This window comes from Fundulus heteroclitus, chromosome 6 (genome assembly GCF_011125445.2).
Source record: "Fundulus heteroclitus isolate FHET01 chromosome 6, MU-UCD_Fhet_4.1, whole genome shotgun sequence".
In the NCBI taxonomy this organism is placed as follows: domain Eukaryota; kingdom Metazoa; phylum Chordata; class Actinopteri; order Cyprinodontiformes; family Fundulidae; genus Fundulus; species Fundulus heteroclitus.
In genome coordinates, this window is record NC_046366.1 from 33,043,470 (window position 1) to 33,064,907 (window position 21,438).

A 21,438-nucleotide genomic window follows, 5' to 3' on the forward strand; every position below is an offset into this window, starting at 1 on the left:
ATATATATATATATATATATATATATATATATATATATATATATATATATATATATATATATATAAATAAAATAAAGTTTACTGTAAACATGGTTGAAACATGAACTTAATTTTTTTAAACAAAAATATTTCCCCTCGAAAAAAGATATATATATATATATATATATATAAATTATGTAAATAAATCACATTTCTCAAAATCATTATAATTTGATTTAATTAGGACCCTTAACATAAGTATGTCGAAGTATTGAATTTATAAGTATAATTTAATATGGAATTATTGCTCAATCTTAGGCAATACAGCAAAAAATTCTACCCACACAATATGCCTTGTTTCGCTATTTTCTATATTACTTAATTTATTGGAACAAATTAATAAATAATAGAAGAGCACGACTTGAGTCAACACCCCAACAGAGGCAGCCGTTGCTGGATGAGCAGGAAAAACTGTTCAGAACCACTGAACCTCATCAGCAACGATGCCACAACTAACTGGTACATTAAAAAAAAGAAAAAAAGAAAGGTGTTTACTCCAGGTGAAATGAGTCACAGCATGTACATTGCTGCCTCCGTCTGGATGGACACGGAATTTAACCAACAACAATGTGCACAAAAGGTACAACATGCATTAATTATTATTTATTGAGTATTTATTGAGAAGTCTGGCCCACTCCCATCAGGCATTATATCTCAAATTCACTGACACAATTTCCCCATTTCATCACTTATATTACACATACCCAAAGCTCCCAGTCTTTAATTTAACAAGGTGAGGATAAATTTAAAATTTCATTAAAGCGCCTTACCTGTTGCTGCTGATGATTCTGGGATCATCCTGGGTCCAGGCTGAGTAACAGAGCTTTTATTTTCATCCTTAAATCCATGAACTGCACAAACATTCTCTGGAAACAAACAGAAGAACTGAAAATTAAAATTTGACGGAAAAAAAAAAGTGTATTTGCATGTAGAGAAGATGACGTTTAGCAGATGTTTGCTCATCTAAAGCAAAGATAAGACAGATCTGGCCACCAGCTGATCATGATTGTTAGGCCTGTGTGGAGGGACGACTGTGCAAGCACACCTGGTGCTGTTCAGCGGGGGAAGAACCAAAAGAAATTTTCATTTTAAAATCAACAGAATCAAAACCTTCCTAGCTGGACAAACATCAACCAAACAAGTTTGAAGTTTTTAAATGTTGCCAAGGGGAACTGATATTTAAAGCAAGCTTTGCAGAGACATTTCTCAACTAAAATTATCATTATTTGACCTGCAGCACCTAGTCCATACATCACACAGATCACATCTTGCAAAGCAACCTCTTAATATTTTTACAGTAATTTTTTTTTTATTTGTTTTGAGGACTTTGTTTGCCAGCTCCAGGCTTGCTGTGGAAAACCACCATAAGTATCTCCCTCTGTTTATTACTAAATGCAGGTGGAGGGATTTCTGTGCAGGGGGCTAGAAACACCAGAGCCTGCCACCCTGCACGCTTCTCCAAGTTAAAATAACTTCAACCAGGCCCAGAACCCTATGAGGATACCTTGACGGGTGCAATCAGATGGGATTGTTGTCCTATTCAGTGGTAAATACAAAGTTAGGGACTTTCTTTGACAGCCTGAAAGGGAAAAGAACTGGAAATGCATTCTGAACAATTCCTGCTTCCTTCAGTCTCCAAGTAACCAGGACAAGCAATTGCTGGTGCAATTTGGAGGTGTGTGCACCTTTTTTTTGCACATAACTCTGTGCATGCTTCAGTGTACAAGGGGCTTGGTTTAGTGGGAGAAGATATACTGGCAGAGGGAGAATAGATCACAGCACTGGCTACCTTTGCTTTGTGATACAGATTTTAAGATGTTTTTGATTAATTAATATTCTGCACATCTGCAATCTTTTGATGTGCAAGCAACCCAGAGATCGCTCAGGTCTTCTGAACAGGGTGTTTTGATAATACCGCACATAAAAAAGGAAAACCTGTCCACTATAGCCCTTACCGGCGGAACAGCCTTTAAGACGACCAGAGAATAGAGATTAATATTGAGTTTAAGGCTCACCTTTTGTCAGCTTAACTTTAGTAGTTTAGGTAATCCATTCCTTTATATATATATTTCTCCAATCTAGCTGCGCGTCCACATACGTCCATGTGAACAGCTGCCACTCAGGGCGCGGTCCCTCCCTGCCCGTAAAACGCCATCGCCAGAGCTGTGTTGTGTTCTGCTATACTAGGCAGTGCTCAACAGCACACCTAGTGGTGAAATATCGGTTATTGCTCCTTTAACTATCGAGTTCGCTTTGTGTGTTTGAGAGTCTTGATGAATTACAAAGACAAATGACAACAAACAGTCTCTAATCTGACAGGATCTATTGTACTTGTTAATAATTTTAAAGATTTTCGTTTTTGCTTCTTGTTTTTTCAATGTTGCTCCCATAGCTATGAGCTTTTGTCCATTTTCCAAACAACGAATGAATCGATTAGTGCCTTCAAGACCTAAAAACTCAGTTTTTTATTAAAACTTTTCTGTGGTTCAAAATTTTTATTATTTTACAGAAGTGCCAAAGAAAGTGTTAGACTAATCCAGTTGTATGGAACATAAGGTAACAGAGTGCAGCCCCTCCCTCACCTGTTGCTGCACACTGCTAGCTGGCTATCTGCAGTCTTCTTAACCAGACGGCCCAAATAATGAGGTGGCTAATAATAGCTTGTGTTACTTTATAAAGAGCAGGTAAAAATAAATGTATAATTTTCTGCACAATACCTGCCTCTGCTTGAAAACGATGCTAACACTAGCCTTTGTTGATTATATATTCTTGATTATGTATGAAAACAAAACAATGCGTTAAAGAGCATTTATTTAAGCAACACGGGGAATAACTTTTGCTTTTCTGTCTTAAAAGCAACTGCATCACAAAACCAAAGCTGCATAATATATCAAATCACATTGTTTGTTGTTATATTAATGTTTGCAATCTCACAAAGGATTGCTTAGAGACATTATCTGGTTTGTCTGTGTTTGTAGCATTTTGGAAATCTCAGTTAAGCCATTTTGTTAAGCCAAGCTGTAGTAGTATACACTATATTGTCAAACGTATTCACACCCATCTTGACTACATATGAACTTCAGTGACATCCCATTATTAATTCATAGGATTCAAATTAGACATAGGTCCACCCTTTAGTGCTGTAACAGTTTTAACTTTTCTGGGAATGCTGTCCACGAGGTTGTGGAGTGTTTATGGGACATTTTTCCAAAAGAGAGGTCAGACACTGATGTTGGACAAGACGACCTGGTTCTCAGTCTCCGCTCTAACTTTTTGCCACTGCCACATCAAAATTTCCCCATTGTGGAACAATAAGGAAAGTTTTAATTTTTTATTAAAAATTGCTGTCTTAATACCAAAGAAAGCCATACAGATGTGGAGCATTACTGCTTTTTCTATGGTGCCCCGCTAAAAATATATGCCAAAAACATTATTAGATATTATTGGATTACTTTAAGTTCAATGGAAACAGAAACAGAAAGGTAAAATGAGAAAGAAAGGAAGAGAAGAAGATGAAGCAAAACATTAAAGGAGCTATGAGTAATACTGACACCTTGTGGCAGAGACCGGTACAACAGCTTGCCAACCACAACAATCTAATAGGCCATTTTTAAACGGTGTGTTGCTGCTGTGAATTTTTACTTCCACAGGACGTGTATATGATGGTATATTCTGCTCTATTTCTGGTCCGCTTCTCTTACTGGCTATTGCTCTTTAGCCAAGATAAAATACCATACGCTGGGCTCTGTTTTGGGAACGCTGGGAACTTTCAGATGACTGGCTCAGGAACCAGGAAGTAAACACGGGATACATTCTGAACCGAAGTAGTTCTGGGGTCCGTTCTTCGTACGTTGCTTAAAACATCCAAGATCAAATGACACATCCAAGATGACTTCATCCGGCTAATCCTGATCCGGTTAATTGGGTTCTTCGAACACACCTGTTGTTTATGATTAGTATCACTGAATTGAGTTATCTGAGATAACTGTGCGTTCATGTGTCGCTTTAAAAGGGGAAATGTATCGATAGTAGAAACAATGATCAGCAGTGCTGCTATTGGCTGTTCCATGCAAAGAGCGCGCACAGTTTTTCTCCCAAGCAGAACAAGAGCTTGGAAGATTATGCCGAATTTGAGTCATTAATTAAAACACCTCAAAATCTGTTAAAGCCAGGAGAGAGGGCTGGCAAAAAGTAGCAGACAAATTAATGCTTAAATGCTGTCCTTGGTAGATGTTTATATCACTTTCTACAGTATGAATTTTTGCATTTTAATAATCTCATATTTACTTTGTTCTTTTATATCAGAGCCTCCACGGGACCCACTAGAACATGGGGACAAGTAAAAGTGAAATACAAGAATATTCTACAAAATGGTAGCCTTTAATTATTATACTTTATTTTAAAAAGCCACTTATGTCAAGAGATCCAAATTTCAGTGTCATTCCTTAGACATGGGAAGTAAAGGACGCGTGCAAAATGGGAATTTTTACAAAAAATAAATAAATCTTTATCCATAAAAAATTAATTTTTTCCTTTTCCGAGTTATCCACAGTTTACACGGTAAAACTGTATTGCTCCGTGGCTAGATAATCCATCCATAGTTTTTTCTAATACAAGATACGGCTCGACAGGAAGCAAGCCTTTCAAAGTAAACTAAACTTCACAATAAAATGGCCCGAACAACTCTTCTTACTGAATATGATAAAAATAAAAAGCAAACCATCATACAAATAACTTAAATATTTTATATTTATGGCTCCAACACAACTTTTTCCTCTTTAAACCCCACTGTTAAATGATGTTTGTCTGTTTATAACAGCCACCAAGAAAAATCTCTCTACAATTACACTGTCGCGCTGCGCTGAAGGATCCTGTCTATTGTGCAATACGCGATTAATTCGAAAAACTCTGCAAATTATTCTTGCACCTTCCGCAACAGGTTGCTGTCATAAAAATGGACATGGCTACGGCAGACTTCCCATCTCCTCCGCTTATACAGCCGTGATCTAATCTTGTTTACATGAAATAAGCCTGCTCTGGAGCAGGCTCAAGCTGGCGCACTTGTTGCTATGACAACAAGTGCAGGATGTCTTTCCAAGAACCAAACGATCCAAGATCATGCCAAATCGTCAACAATGAAATCCTGCTAACTGAGTTAGCGACGTACGAAGAACGGACCCCTGGACTGTACCTCTAGGTTTGAAAGGAGAAAAACGTGACAAAGACATTGTTGATGGAGAGGACAGATTGTTTATAGGGAATGTTACTTCCATCCCAGGTGACAAATGAGAATGATTTAGGCTGATTTCAAAGTAGCTATCTTACTTAAAGCTCCTTTAAAAGGGGATAAAAGGTGACAAAATACAGCAGAGAAACAGGAAAGAACAAGATAACATTATTGGAGTCTGCTTCTACACCTTCAGAGAGAGATATAAAAAGAACAGCAAAACCAACCAAAAAAGTATTACAGGTACACACAACCAACGCCTTGATATCACTGAAAAATGCATAGTATTATTTAATACAAGGTGTATAAAGTGAAAGCTAATGATGACAATAGGGGTTTTCTGTATAGAAGTGAATCTGTAAGCACCTGGATCCAAGCACCTGTAGGTGCACTTGTGAATGTAAGGTTTATCCATAAGAGAAAATGTTCAACAGTGGTTCTGTCAGACCCACTGTTGAGCTTTGAGGAGCAAAAGACCCGCTCCTCAGAGCACCGAGGCACACACTAAACAATTCCTTATCTTAATTCACCCCAAAGCTGCCCTATCGGGTTGAGGACTGGCCTACACAATTTTAACACACGATTAAGCATAATTCAGTCCAGTGGCAGCATGCTTTACACCACTGCATCTAGCGCTTTGCACTTGGCGATGTGTGGGTCGGATGCAGCTGCTTGGCCATGGAAACCCACTCCAGGAAGCGCTCTTTACTCACTGTTCCTGAGCTAAACTGAAGGCAACATGAAGTTTGGAGGTCTGCATCGATGGACCTCTGCACACTACGGGTCTCGGTGTCTGCTGCTCCCGCTCCATCAGTGGCTTACCACTTTCTAGCCGAGCTGCTGTCACTCCCAATGGCTTCCATAATACCGCTGCTGGCCAATACTTGAGAGCAAGAAACTTCAAACCGGACTTGCTGCACAGGTGGCATCCTATCGTGGAACCACCCTGGAGTCTACTGAGCTCCAGAGAGCGACCCGTTCTTTCACACAGGTTAGAAGAAACCTGGTGCTGGAGTTAATACACCTGTGGCCACGGGAAATGATTGGAACACCTGATTTGGAGTATTTGGATGGGTGAGCGAATACCTTTGGCAGTATAGTGTACCTTACATTAAACCCACCTTAAAATCTAAACTGTGTTACCATTTAATTTTTTTGAAATACAACCAAAACACTGTTTTGGAGCTCTCTCATATAGACTCTTCTCCTAATCTGATTAGGCAACAAAAGGAAGGCTAGAAGAAATGTCAAGGCTTGTCCTCAAATCTTTCCGTATTAAAGTTGAATTTTCATATCAAAGCTTTATAAAGATCAGAAATCAGCAACAAAATGCTGACTGGTGCAAAGTTAATGAGCCATGCAACTGTTTGTAGTTAATAACTACCTTGTTCCTTTGTGGTTGATCTGTCTGGATGTTCTACATTAGGCTGTAACTCAGCATTAAACGGCCTAAATATTGATATATTTACAAATATAAGATTTAAATAGCAGGGGGTGTACAAAAATGGGCAGATCGTCTTGTTCAAAAATCAACGGACGAATGATTGCCACACCCCTAAATCTGATGTTGGGACCGGATCTAAATGTAAGAAATTTAAGAATTGTAAGAAAAATAAAAGAAAAGAAAAATTGTAAGAAAATGTAAGAAAAAAAAGAAGCCACAAATGGACTCTGTACCACACGTGAATAGCATACCGTCTATTTGCCCTACATTGTTTACATTGTTACATTGGTTTTTCATTTTAACTGTTCACATAAATCGCTGCTGCATCTTTATCCTGAAAAATAGTGCAATCTACTGTGATTTTAGAGTGATTTCTAGAGTGACTTTTCTCAAGCTGTATGCAAACGAAATTTTGTTCTGTACGCACTTTGTGCATACAAAATGACAATAAAGATATCTATCTATTTCTAGTCTCAACTTTAAAAATGTTGCAAAGCTAAATATTCTGTTTTACACGATTAACAACGCTAAATAAGTAAATTTTTCCTTGTGCCGGAACAAAACAAACAAAGAAAAAGACAGTAAATCAACCAAAAACTGAAATTTTTTCGCAGCTTTCCACGTTTCAATGCAAATTAAGGGACTTCAATCATCCCCAAATTGTTTAGACCTGGTTTTGGCACCGTCTTGAAAAATAAAAAAGCGAAAGCCTTCGGTCTGACACATGAACTCTTAAAACACGTCAACATGCCCGCTTATGACTGGAGACATTATGCTGGAGCGACAACACGCCTCACATGCTTCCAGCTGAACGCACAGAAGTGCCATGTGGGTGGGGTTGGTCCCACAGTGGGGGAGAGAGTTAGCATCGCTGGGCAAAACTGGAAAACTCTGTTTTTCCATCTTATCCGACTAATGATGCAAACCAAGGATGCAGATCTGATCCCTACACCCAGCCTCCACCTGTTCTCAGGAGCATGGCTTGTGTTGGTTAGATAATGTTTGCAGGGGCAGGGAGGAGGGGGGGGGGGTGTGATCCAGGCCCAGCAGTTCCAGGGCAGACCACAGGGATAGCCTGGCACTGTTCAGTCACACACCCAAAGCTGCATATGATCCAGCAGAAAAATTTTCCACATTTTCCTGCCATCAGGTTGAAAACTCCTCAAAAGGAGATGCTGTAAAACAAATAAATAATAATAAATACATAAAAGAAATAACCACGGAGAGTGTCCCAGCTGCGCCTTACTCGCGATAAATCCACCAAAAAATAGATCGTATGCAGACATACATCATTATTTAAACACGTTATTTACAAAATGTTACACATCTACATCCATCTCCTGTGGAGTCTGCTAGCTTCAGGGTCCGAAAAACTGAGTGGGAATTTGTGCTTTTGCTGTTGAATTGCATCCAGCTGACCAGCCAGGAATTTGATTGCGTGTATGAAATCATCTGATGCCAGAAGAAGCAGAAGAAGAAGAAGAAAAAACCTCACACTAATCACGACGGGCCTCTTTATTTTGGCCGTTAGAGTTAAAGACTTAGCGGGTAAATACTCACCGAGTGGGTCGGTGTGGAAACGTGGAGGCATTCGGGACAGATGGAGAACATTTCTGCAAGTTTACCCCAGAAGATGGTAAAAAAAAAAAAAAGAGAGAGAGAGGCGACAGAGAACACGACGCAGCGAGCCACAGAGGGAGTTAACATTAACGTTAGCCACGGCTGGTCCTGCACAGCTTCATGACAGAACCTGCCGGCGAGAAGCAGTCGGGTCCCCGCCGTGCATCCGGCCCGTCAAACGGCGTCTTTCAGCGGGTAAAAGTCCGTGTTTTCCTACCGTTGGTCGAAACTAGAGAGCTGGAAACCCAAAGTGCTACTGTTGGGGGTTAACAACTTTGCTGCGAACGACGCCGTCTGATTGGACAGCCGAGGCCACCAATCACCTGTGGAGAGGCTCCACAGGGGATGGGACGCGACGCGATTGGCTGGCGCAGACGCGATACTAGACATGGGAATTGCGGTTCTTTTTCAAGGATCCGAATCATTTGGTTTCGCGAACGGCTCGTGAGGACGGTTCTTTCGGTCCCCGAACGCCCGTAGACAGGAGGCTGAATGGAAGTCCGAATACTACGTTAGGATCGCCGCCATATTGCTAGTGGCATTGTTTGCTGAAAAAATATTTATTTGAGGGATTCAGGTAAAGGTTATGCTGTATGACACCAAATCTTTCTTTAACAAACCACAATTTACTATGGTTAATTGGACATATAATTACTGTATTATTAGTGATGTATTAACAAACAATGAACAATTAATACATACTTATTTAAATAAAATGTACTCACATGTACACTGTGAAATCGCACACTGTCTATTTTCCCTGCATGTTTACATGGTTGAGATTGTTTACATTTCAATTGATTACAAAAATCACCGCTGCACCTTATCCTGCAATTTACTGTAATTTACTGTGATGTTCTTAAGCTGTATGCAAACGTAATTTCGTTCTGTACGCACTCTGTGCATACAAAATGACAAGTCTAAGTCTAAAATGTATTTAATATAATATAATTCCTTTATTGGGGGTCAGCACTGACAGAAGTCCCAGGTTGGATTCTTTCTGCATGGACTCCACATGTTCTCCCAATGTATGCATGGGCTTTCTCTGGGTACTCTGGCTTTCTCCAACAGTCCAAAAATATGAGTTTTAGGTTATCTGATTGCTCTTAAGCTGTCCTTGGGTACAAGTGTGGATTTCTGTGATGAACTGCCGGCCTGTCCAGGGTGTACCCCACCTCTCACCCAATCACAAGAGATAGGCACCAGCCCCTGACATTGCTGAGATAACAGTGTGGACGATGTGTGGGTGGAGGTTTCTCCCCTGTTCCTTAAATGTGTCTAAAGTAAGAACTCAGAGCATTTATGAGTAAGTTAGAAATCCTTCATCGGGTTTAAAGGAGGAAGTTGATATATTTGGATTATCAGGAAGGGCCTAAAGTCACCACATTCACCACATCCTAGGTTTTGTGTGTGTGTGTGTGTGTTTTTTTTTAGGGTAAAACAAAGTGGAAAAAGACCATTCATTGTTGTAAACACTTTAAAAATATACAGAGCCTTGATAACGTACTCACACTCCTTAAAACATTTCACATTTTGTCACAATACCACCATACACTGTGGTGTATTTTATTGGGATTGTGAATGATAGAACAACATACAGTAATCATGAGGTTAAAGGATACGTGGTTTTCAAATAATCAGAAGTGTGACGTGCGTCTGTGTTCATCCTCTTTTATTCTGATAAGCCTAACTAAGATACAGCGCAACCATTCATCTTCAGAAGTCGCCTCATAAGTAAACACCCAAAAGCAATTTAGTCTCACCTTAAATCCAGCTGTTTTGTGAAGACTTCACAGGTTTGTTAGAGAACATCCATGAAGACCAAGGAGCAGAGCAGACAGGTCAAGCAGATGGATGTGGAGAAGTTTAAAGCAGGATTAGGGTATAAAACAATGGATTTAAACATCTGACGGAGCTCCGTTCAAGCCATCGTCTGAAATTGGAAAAAGGAGGGCAAACCTACTAAAATAAGGCCTAAACGGACAATCTGGGCAAGGAGAGCAGCTAGAAGCTCATGGTCACTCTGGAGGAGCTGCAGAGAATTACAGCAGGACAACGACCCTGAAGCTAAAGCTACAATCGAATCGTTTTGGAACAAAGCGCATTCATTCGTTAGAATGGCCCAGTTAAAGTCCGCTCCCAGAGCCAACTGAGTTTCTGTTGTAACACTTGAAAATTATTACAGTTTGAGCTAAAGAATGGGCAAAACATTTAATTATTAATGTAACTGCAGTGAAAAGTGGTTCTGAAGACAAATGCACACCCAATTTTTTAGATATCTTAGTCCAAAGAAATATTGAAAACAACACATCTTTTTCCCTCGTCTTAACCATTTTCACTACTTTGGACGAATATCCGTACATTTCCAATAAAATATACAAGTTATTGGTTGTAATGACACCATAAGTTACAGTTCAGGGGATGTAAATACCCTTGTGAGGCGCTGTAGCTCTCATATCAGAGCTCTGATTATCCCGTATGTTCCTAACAGAGCACTTCGCTCTCAGACTGCAGGTCTGCTGGTGGTTCCTAGAGTCTCTAAAAGTAGAATGGGAGGCAGATCCTTTAGCTATCAGGCTCCTCTCCTGTGGAACCAACTCCCAGTTTTGGTCTGTGAGGCAGACACCCTGTCTACATTTAAGACTAGTCTTAAAACTTTCCTTTTTGATAAAGCTTATAGTTAGAGTGGCTCATGTTACCCTAAGCTACCTCTATAGTTATGCTGCTATAGGCTTAGACTGCTGGAGGACATTAGGGTCTATTTTTCTCACTCTGAGTTCTCCTACTGCTCTCCAGTTTGCATTGCTTGTTGTCATTTAACTTTTTGTTCTGTCATTTTTTCTTCTTCATAGAAGGTACACCTGGTCTGGTGTTCTGTTGTGTCATCATCCAGGGGAGACAGATCATCCACTATTACTATATAACATAGAAAGTACTCCTGGGTCAATGTGAGCTTCTGTGCTTTCTGTGTCTCTGCTCTGTCTTATCTAACCTCCAGTGGGTCGAGGCAGATGAGCTTTCACACTGAGCCTGGTTCTGGTGGAGGTTCTCCTCCCTGTTAAAGGGGAGTTTTCCTCTCCACTGTCGCCTCATGCATGCTCAGTATGAGGGATTGCTGCAAAGCCATCAACAATGCAGACGACTGTCCACTATGGCTCTACGCTCTTTCAGGAGGAGTGAATGCTGCTTGGAGAGACTTAAAGCAACCTGCTGGGTTTCCTTAGAGAGGAAACTTTCTGACCAACCAGGAGGATCTGATTGAATTTGACTTTTTTAAAGTGCCTTGAGATGATGTGTATCATGAATTGGCACTATATAAATAAAATTTAATTGAATGCTTAAAAAGAAAAACATTTAAAACAGATTAGATGCATCAAAATGACATATTTGATGATTTGCATCAAAATGAAATAGTAATAGCCTGTTTATATGTTGGGATAAAAGTTCAAAGTTTTATGCGATTTATAGAACCTCAATTTAGATTTTTTTTATTTAACAGTAAAAAGGCACTTTTACTGGAAAGCAGTCTTTGATGCGCCCAAATGTTTTTAATTGATTTATTAAATGTTGCTAGAAAGCGTTGTCGTTGCAGAGACAAATTAAAGTGATTTTAGAAACAGACAACAGTGGACCTCCAAAACGTTTATTGGAGACTAAATGTTAACCTCATTTATATTTTCCAATCATTTACACACCCCGTTACTCACAGATCTCTGGCCAATTTGTCTTTTTTTTAAATAAATTGGACATTTAGCGCATCAAAGAATTTTTTTTTTTAAGTTATAAAAAGATTTTTTTTTTGACCCACCTGACAGAAAGTTATGCCATCACTGTACTAAGGATCAACCCATGATCTGGTGCCACTGCTAACCCTGAAATCTGCCAAGAGGCCCCAACGAGCCATTTACTCACATCCCAGTAAAGGAACCCGGTTCATCAGCCAGGTGGAGAGAAATGCATGAAATAACTGCACAATCAGAGCTAATAACGGGGTTAATCACTTGGATTTATTCAATAAATAGTTTGAGATGACAGGTCTGCCTGAATGTGTTTGCACGTATGAAAAAAGGCACTTTAAAAAAACAACAACACTGGTGACAGTTTTCTGTTAGAACAGGAAAAAATTGTATTTGCTTTAATTAAAACCCCTGTTTTCTATAGATCTAAAACATTTGATCAAGGCAAGTAAAAAAAAAAAAAAAAAAAAAACATATAAAGTAATAATCTAGCAACAAAACAAGGCATGTATTTGGTGCTACTGAAATGAAGGACCTGAGTTGGGTTTAAATCAAGACCTGAAACGTTAAAGCTACTGTAAACGGACGTCCTTTCAGCCACAGAAAATAGAAAACTGATTGTTCAGCTGCAGCAAAAACAACAACAACAACAACAAAAAAAAAAGCAAACAGTCCAGCAAGTTCATATATGGCTTTACACGGAGCCCAAAAACATCCTGTACACATTTAATTTCCAACATGGAGGCTCCTCAGCGAACACGAGCCAGAACACACAGGGAGAGCTTTGGTCGAGCTTAAAACCTTTGATTGACGATTATTATTTCTTTCTGTGATGGACTGATGATTACCTGCGACTGAACAGAAGCGCCGATGGCTTCAGCTAGAAAACGTTACGGCGAGACTAAGCACAGCTTTTCCATTAAAAGACCGGTTTATAAAAAAAACAAAAAAAAAAAAACATTTTACACAGATGAAGAACAGGAAATCAAAAGAAGTTATGAAAACAAACAGTGGCAGGATGCACCTCTATCATTTGGCGACAAACAGTGAGCATTGTTGTATAAAGCCCCCCCCCCCTGGTTTCCTCCCCTCGGCCCGTTTTCTTCTCCATGTACAGTGTCGTCACAAAGGAGCCAGAAGCTCCCTCACTTGCCCTCATATTTCGGGTTAACCACAGTCGTCACAGCGCTTTTGTAGATCGGATTCTCGCCCTGAGAACAAAGAAGAGGAGCAGAAAATGTTAGTTTTTCACATTATGAGATTATGCTCTCAACTAAAAGTCCTTCCATTGCTTTTCTTTTGGACTTTGGGTGATTCTTTTCTTTTCTTTTTTATTAGACTCATCAGTGCCGTCCTGCAGACATATTTAACCAAGAACCATAAAGTTTGTCACAATGTTGTTTTTATCCTTACTGATGTAAATCTGAACCAAGAACTGTCGGATTTGTCTATAAACACGACTGCTAAGTCAGCAATGAAGCCGTGCAGACTTTTCCTTCCTGATTCTGTTCTTCCTTTGATGATTTTTGCTTTTTGACACTAGGTGGCAGCACTAGGAGCAGAATAAAGGGCCACTCCCTCACCAAAGACAAATCCTCTGGTCTACCAGAACATTTAACTCTAACGTTCACCAACATTTAACTCTACCACAGATTTTCAGTCAGGTATCGGTCTGGACTTTGACTAGGCCCTTTTTAAAACACACTGTAAACCATCCGGTTGCAGCTCTGGCTGAATGTTTAGGGTTGTCTTTGTGGAGGAGGAACCTTCTGCAGCCTTTTCTTCCAGGATTTTCTGTTATTTAGCGCCTTCCATCTTCTCATCAACCATCCTCCCTACATGGCTTGTTGAAAACCGCAGAGGGGAATAACTTACACAGAGACTACATTTGTCCCTAAAATGTGAAAAGTGGTGGGAATATATTTTTGCGAAGCGCTTGAAGTCTGCCGTTACAGCAGACTTGAGCCACAGCGGTAACAACAGAGCCGGCTGGAAGCCTCCAGGTAGCAGCTTTTGTGACGGTTTCTCATGATAAAGTCGCGTTTAAAGTCCGTTCAATGGATGTTGCGTAACCGACTCACTGTGTCCCAGATGGCGTTCATCTTCTCCTTCTCAAACTTGGCAAACTCTCTGCGGTCGTGGATGATCATGAGGAGCTTCAGGATGAGCAGCAGGGCGAGGCCGATCATCACGATGCCCGCCACAACGCCCGCCACGATGGGGATGATGTCAGGACCGGTTGGGCAGTCTGAAACCGGGACAGGAAACACGTGCCGTTAAATTAACTCTCATTTTACGGTGAATAGAAAACTAGTTTGCAACAAGGTCACGTTGCTTCTGTAGAGACGAGCTCCCTCAAACGTTTACACTCAAACTCCACATTTTCCCAAACCAAGATGGGAAGATATTAGTCCAGTTTAACGCAGGTAAGCAGGCTTAAAATACTCAAAGGGAGGAAAGATGAATGGAAATAACAATTAGCCAATCAGAATAGGGGAGACAGTTTTTTTATCCTTATCCTGACGGGGAAAACAAACGTCAAATATATTTTAGAACAAGAAACCCCCAAACATAAATCAATATCGACCTTTCAGTGGAAGAAGAGATGAATGAATAAGTTGACAAACCGATGGACTAATTAATGAATATATGGACCAAAGAAGAGATGAACAGAAGGAAGATTAAATGAACGAATGGAAACGGGCCGACGGATCAGGCATGAATCAATTAGTGATAGATCTATGAAAAGAAATAAAAATACATGGATAGAAAGATAAGGAATAAATGCATAAATGCAACGCTTAAGACAGCACACACTCAGGAAATACAGATATTTTTCACTCTGTTTACTTTTTCTTTACTCATCCAGACGTAGAAAATATTTCATCCCATTTCCAGACTGCGTAGGAACCCTGAACCTTTGCCCTCAGATAAGTTTCCTCGCAGTATAAAATCCTGATTACCGTATTTTTCGGACCATAAGGCGCACAGTGAATTAACGTGTCTATGTGCGTCTTTGCCCACATATAAGGAGCATTAAATATTCTTCCCAAGTGTGTAATATGTCTCCTTTACGTCCACAGCTCTCTTTCCGTCTTTGTCAGGAGGACAAAAGTAGCTGAACTACACTGTTTCTATCATAAGGCCAAAATAAACGTAACTTTTGTACTGAATTAACTCACAAGGTTTATTGTTGCTAACACGTACACCTGGCGTGGGCTGCCTTACATGAATGTAGGGCTGAACGATTTTGCAAAATAATCTAATTGCGATTTTTTTCTAAATTTTGCGATTTAATGCAATTTTTTTCCAGTTTAATTTATCATGTCTTTTCAAACATATACAAACAACAAATCATTTTGTTTCCTCGCCGTGCGGATTAGTTGCTAAAAGACCCCCAGCATCTAAACTCTGCCTATTTAATATTTCAACCAAAATTGCGATTTGATTCTGACTTTTCTTTGCATTAAACCACAAGCAACAAAAATGGCCTCTAGATAAAGATGTTTGTAAACAAGGACTATTTAAAACAAGAACTTTTAATGTTTTTATTAATCAGAATATTATTCAAGAGAACAGCTTTTAATTAATTTGGACACAAATACTTGTTGGACATAAAGTGCAACCAACAAGCAAGTCTATGTATTAAACTGATTGACCAGAACTTAATGCTGTGTATGATTATATAAACTCTAAAACAAGTAATAGGATTAGATTATCTCACTGCTGCAACTGTCTTCCCTTCCATGTGGAGCAAACCCACTTTAAACATTTTACCGACACCTAAAGGACGCGTCTGATCCATTAATTGTAACATAGCTAAAAATTGAAGACCTTTGCGATTTGGAAATTGCGTTTTTATTTTTATTTTTTATCCCGATTATATTGAAAATGCGATTAATTGTTCAGCCCTACATGAATGCACTTCTAGTTTAGACATTACAGTCAGGCAGTCTGGTAGACAGCTCAGGGGTCCTATCAGTGTACCGTAATGCCCCTAATACCCATCGAGCGGAGCGGATTTGTTGCTAACCAAAGTCATACTTACACATTTTAACAGATTTTGATGATGAGATGAGTGCATTGTACTAGGGCTGAACAATTAATTGCATTTTCAATATAATCGTGATTTAAAAAAACGCAACTTCCAAATCACAGAGTCTGCAATTTTTGGCTATGTAACAATTAGTGAATCAGACACGTCCATTAGGTGTTGGTAAAATGTTTAAAGTGGGTTTGCCTCCACATGGAAGGGAAGACAGTTGCAGCAGTGAGATAATCTAATTTTATTACTTGTTTTAGAGTTAATATAATCATACATAGCATTAAGTACAGGTCAATGAGTTTAATACATAGACTTGCTTGTTGGTTGCACTTTATGTTCAACAAGGATTGATGTCCAAATCAACTAAAAGCTGTTCTCTTGAATAATATTCTGATTAATAGAAACATTAAAAGTTCTTGTTTTAAATAGTCCTTGTTTACAAACGTCTTTATTTAGAGGCCATTTTTGTTGCTTGTGGTTTAATGCAGAGAAAAGTCAAAATTGCAATTTTGGTTGAAATATATTGTAGGCAGAACGCAATCATTTCTGCTCCGAGTTTAGATGCTGTGGGTCTTTTAGCAACTAATCCGCACTGCGAGGAAACAAAATGATTTGTTGTTTGTATATGTTTAAAAAAAGGTGATAAATTAAACTGGGGAAAAAAAATTGCATTAAATCGCAATATTAAGGAAAAAAAAAAAATCACAATTAGATTATTTTCCAAAATCGTTCAGCCCTACATTGTACCACAGAAAAATCAGTCAGTAAGCACATATAAGGCGCACCATCAATTTTTGAGAAAATTAAAGGATTTTAAGTGCGCCTTATAGTCAGAAAAACACGGTAAGTATTGAGTATGTCACTTTGGGAGGGTATCGAGTCTGAAAGTTTACTGTGAGCACATCTCCAGGTCACAGAGAACCTGCTCAGTCCAAACCCTACCCAGCTTCTCCAACACGTGGACCTCGTTGGTGTCGTTCCTGACGGCGAAGGTAAAGTAGAACCAGCAGTCTTTCTCGTCCCTCTCCTTGCAGATGGCCCGCGGGAAGGACTGGTCAGTGGGCTGGTCGTTGGGCTGCGGCAGGTCCTCTTTCTGCTCCACCCTAATCAGACGGTAGTTCTTGCAGTCCTCCATACACGTGTCCTTCTTCTCGCCGGTTTGGAAGGTTAGACACTGCACACAGTTCCTGAGAAAGGGAGCAGCATTTTAAAAAAGCCTCAGCAGAGAGTTTGGAGTTATTGTGAAACGCTAAAGTCAAACCAGAGATTTTAAAGATTAGTTTTCAACACATCCTGCCTCCACAGCATTTCTAGCTGATTAAAAACCTGATTTTCTCAAATGTTTTACCCCCTCTGGACACATTTCTGGCAAAAAACATAACTTTAAATCATTATACAGGGTTCCCTCCACCACATTATAGGCCTGGGGGTACAGCAGTGTATCGAAACACAAGAGGAAATAAGCAAGCATGCCTACGCAAATTATCCGGCTTATTTTAATTATGTGATTCAAATTTATTGGACAATTATTTGATTTATTGATTATCAGGACAGGCATTCTTTATAGATCACTGCCGTCCATGTTTTGTGTGTACACAAGTTTTATAAATGAGAATCCAGGTCCGTGTGGATCGTCTTTTTCCTTAAACTTAATAAACAATAACAACCTCAAACGCTAATATTTTCCTGTATTTTTTTTATACCTTCCTTGCTGATCAAAATTATGAAATATTCCCCAATTACGATGATACATTTTAGATCTTTAAATCAGTTTAGATTACCTTTTTTCATTTGATTTTCACTCAAAAACTTTTTTTTCTTAAATGGGAGAGTTTATCTAGAGTCTTTGTTTTACATTTAGATTCAGCAAAAGATTAAATTCTTAATTTTGGTAGGTGAGTCAACAGAGTATAGAAAAAAAAATCCAGCCAGAGACTATAACACAAACAAAATGGTTAAACTTAATCTTGGGACGAAATAAAATAATATGATAAAATAAAATAAAAAAATCGGACTAACTTGTGCTCCGGACAGACGCCTGGACAGGTTGGACAGATCTCGCAGGTTGGCCCCTGGAACTTGGGGTCGGTGCACCTGCAGGTCCCGCAGGTGCAGTTCTCCGCGTCCGTTGCAGATCTGGCCGTTTCGGGCGAGGCAGGTGGAGGTGTCCAAGGAGCAGTCGCAGGCGCTGCCCGTGTAGTTGGCGTCGCAGATGCACTTCCTGCACTCACAGCGGCCGTGACCTGGTAAAAACAGTGGGAAGCTACTGACTTGGTACAAAGCAGTCAACTTTTCTGTTTAAAGTCATCCGTCACTAGTGCAGCGGGTCACCCAGTAGGGCTGGGCGATAAATCGATTTAATCGATTAATTTGAATTTACAATTCTTTAAGATTTCATTTTTGGAGAATCTGGATTTTATTTTGCCAATACACTCATTGGGTTTCCATGAAGAGAGCAGCATGTGATGCTGAATATATGTTTAGGCAAATGTATTGTCAAAATATTGTTAAGTGGAAACTTTATTTTTACCATAATACGAGGTACTTCATTTACTTATTTACTTTTTTTTTTTTACTTCGTTTGAAGTTCACAAGTGCAGTGAAGCCTGTTTTTTAGCTCAATGTGTAATACCACTAGCAGCAAATGTTTTGTTATATTTTCATTGTTTATAATGGCACGGCTGCCATCTTGTTTCACAGCTTGTTTTTAGTTGCACTTTGAATTCAGGTCAACTCCCTGACGAAATGCTTGACATAAAAGCAAGGTTTTAAAATAATTTCTTTAATTTCTTTTTATGAAACAAAAAGGAGGAAAAAAAAAAATCGATTAATCGGATTTGGTATGATAAAATTGGAGATTTATTTTTTAATCCATATCGCCCAGCCCTATCACCCAGACATCTCAGGTCAGTTGTAAAGGTTGATTACGGTTTCTGATGTCTTAATTTATGGATAGGGATGCGAATCGAAAACCGGTTCCTGTTCAGAACCGATTCCGTTTGTTCCGATTCCATTGAACCGTTTGGCAGCGCATTAACAATTCTCTTTTCGATTCCGTCGTGCTTCGGCTCTAAACAGCACGACGGTAGCAAGTTACGTCACGTTATTTACGCAAGTTACGGCGTGACCAGGCTTAAAGCAAAACAAAACAAATGCAGCGGTCGAAAGTTTGGCTTCAATTCAAGGAAGAGAAAGATGGCAACGAGGCTCTTTTATTGCAATCATTGCAAAATGGCATATACATCCGCGGGAGGAAATAGATCCAACAGGCAGAAACACCTGCGCACACAACATGGCATACATTTTAACGAATGCCGTGTTTTTGATTCTTACCGGACAGAAGCTAAAGTTACGACCAGCATGGAAGGCAGCTCTGGTGGTAAGTAGCTAGTTTTACATCACTGGCTGGTTCCTAGTAAATCATATGCCATCTCTGGAAATAAACCAATTTCCTACCTTTCTTTGGGGTTATTGAGGGAGTGTGCCTTTCTCGTTAATCCAGCCCTTCATTGGTAGCATGTTTAATTAGAACTACTGGTAGCTGGAATCTTACATGATTCTAGCTATTGCAATGGATGTAACAAAACATGCTACAAAGTTGCTCCGCAGTTCAGGGAGCGAGAGAAAGGTGACGCTCGTTTATTTAAATCAGGGGGAGATGAGTTTATTTCCCAAAATTGTACAGTAATGCTTTTTCATTAAACGGATGCCTTCTCCATTAGAGGACATCTAAAGAGAGATTAATAAGCAACTGTCACAACAAACTTACATTTTCTTGTATTCTAAGCAACTCATCTACTGTATTTAAGTTTGTTCTTATATTCCTTTTTTTTATTTAAACAAATATAAATGTTACTCCAGTTGCACATTTGCTGTGGACATCTTGACCTTGTTAGTTTGTAAGGTCGTGTGATAGTTAAGTAAACAAAGTTGATGCTCATCAACAAACTGTTTGTTCTCCTTTTTCCCCCAAATTGGAATCGAAAAGAGAATCGATAAGGAATCGACTCGTTTCACAGAATCGATAAGGGAATCGGAATCGTGAAAATCTTTTCAATTCCCAACCCTATTTATGGATAATGTCTCTCACTGCTGTTCACTGGGCTGCCAGAACCTTAGAAGTGGCTTTGAAGTCCTTTTCAGACGTCAGTTTTTCATCTTTTCTTGACAGGGTTGTCAAAAGTATCGACACTCAAACGATGCATCTGGACACGATACTAGTTTGGCAAATATTCAGAATCGGTATCGATTCTGAATACTTTGCATACGAGGCAAACGAAGAAGGGAAACCTGGAGATCTTGACCAGCGTGGGTGCAAACAGAGATTTTAAAGTAGTGCAACGAAGTCAAGCAGCACAACTAACATCTCAATGACCGACACCCTGGCCTCCATGATGAACTCCGACAGGTTAATAAATTAATTTCCTGTTTATAATTTATTACATTAAACGGGTTATTGATGTTACGGTGGTCTGCATTAGTATTGAGTGATTAGCTGTGACTAGCATGCTACTAGTTATATTTGGGTTATTTATTTAGCATTTATTTGGACACTTAACATCTGTGATTCTGGGTTAGGAGATTGAGTTTTTCATGTTAATACAGTAATTAAATACAAATATTTTTTATGCCTTTAATTATTATTAATTTCTTATCCCTGTGATATTGAAAATGGAACAGAGTATCTAATATTTTCCTGGGTATCGATATGGAGTTTGACATGTTAGCATCGTGACAACCCTGGTTCTTGAATTGCTTTACATCGGTGCATGGTGTGTTGCTCTCTGAGCTCTTTTGGCCTACTTCATGTTGTCAGACAGGTACTGCTTATGACCGTTTTAACTATGCAGGTCGCACAATTATTAGGCCTGCTAGAGAAACTGAGCTAAATTCAACTTAACAGACACAAACCTAGGACCTTCTTAGATAACAGTACCGGTTTGAATCGTTGTTTCCCTTTAATAAATGGTTTGAAATCTACATTATATATATATATTGAGTCAGGTTATTTTTGCCTGAAAGATAACATTTTAGAGACGGCGCTGACCTCCGCAGAGCTTGTTGTTGGAGCGGTCGCAGTTGAAGTTGTCACATTCGCAGTACTGGCCGCTGTAAACCTCGGCAGGATTATCACGCTTCTTGCACTCGCAGGTTCCGCAGACGCAGTCGCCGCTGTTGCTGCAGATATCCGTGCCGTTGTCTTTTCGGCAGTTGGCGTCCAGGTCCTCGGTCCGGACTTCGTCTTTGCTGCACTCGCACGTCTGCCCGATGCGTCCATCGTTACACCTGAAGCAAAAAAACAAAAACAAAAAAAAAAACAACGAAG

At 39.5% G+C, this 21,438-nt stretch overlaps 2 protein-coding genes across 2 annotated transcripts in view; both read right to left on the reverse strand.

Moving 5' to 3' along the window:
- LOC105930931 (enhancer of polycomb homolog 1) overlaps window positions 1-8,577 on the reverse strand; it is a 44,012-nt gene extending 35,435 nt beyond the window's left edge. The window contains exons 1-2 of the mRNA XM_036138629.1: window positions 8,271-8,577; window positions 810-905 (exon numbers count right to left, since the gene is read on the reverse strand). The gene's annotated coding sequence lies outside the window, so the exon portion shown is untranslated. The remainder of the gene's footprint in view (window positions 1-809; window positions 906-8,270) is intronic.
- A 3,738-nt stretch (window positions 8,578-12,315) lies between these two features.
- The window catches only part of LOC105930938 (integrin beta-1), a 37,966-nt gene continuing 28,843 nt past the window's right edge, over window positions 12,316-21,438 (reverse strand). Inside the window, 6 exon segments of the mRNA XM_012869389.3 lie at window positions 12,316-13,278; window positions 14,149-14,315; window positions 17,055-17,299; window positions 18,132-18,229; window positions 18,231-18,355; window positions 21,160-21,398. Coding sequence (XP_012724843.2) covers window positions 13,213-13,278; window positions 14,149-14,315; window positions 17,055-17,299; window positions 18,132-18,229; window positions 18,231-18,355; window positions 21,160-21,398 — 940 coding nt within the window. The 3' untranslated portion in view covers window positions 12,316-13,212.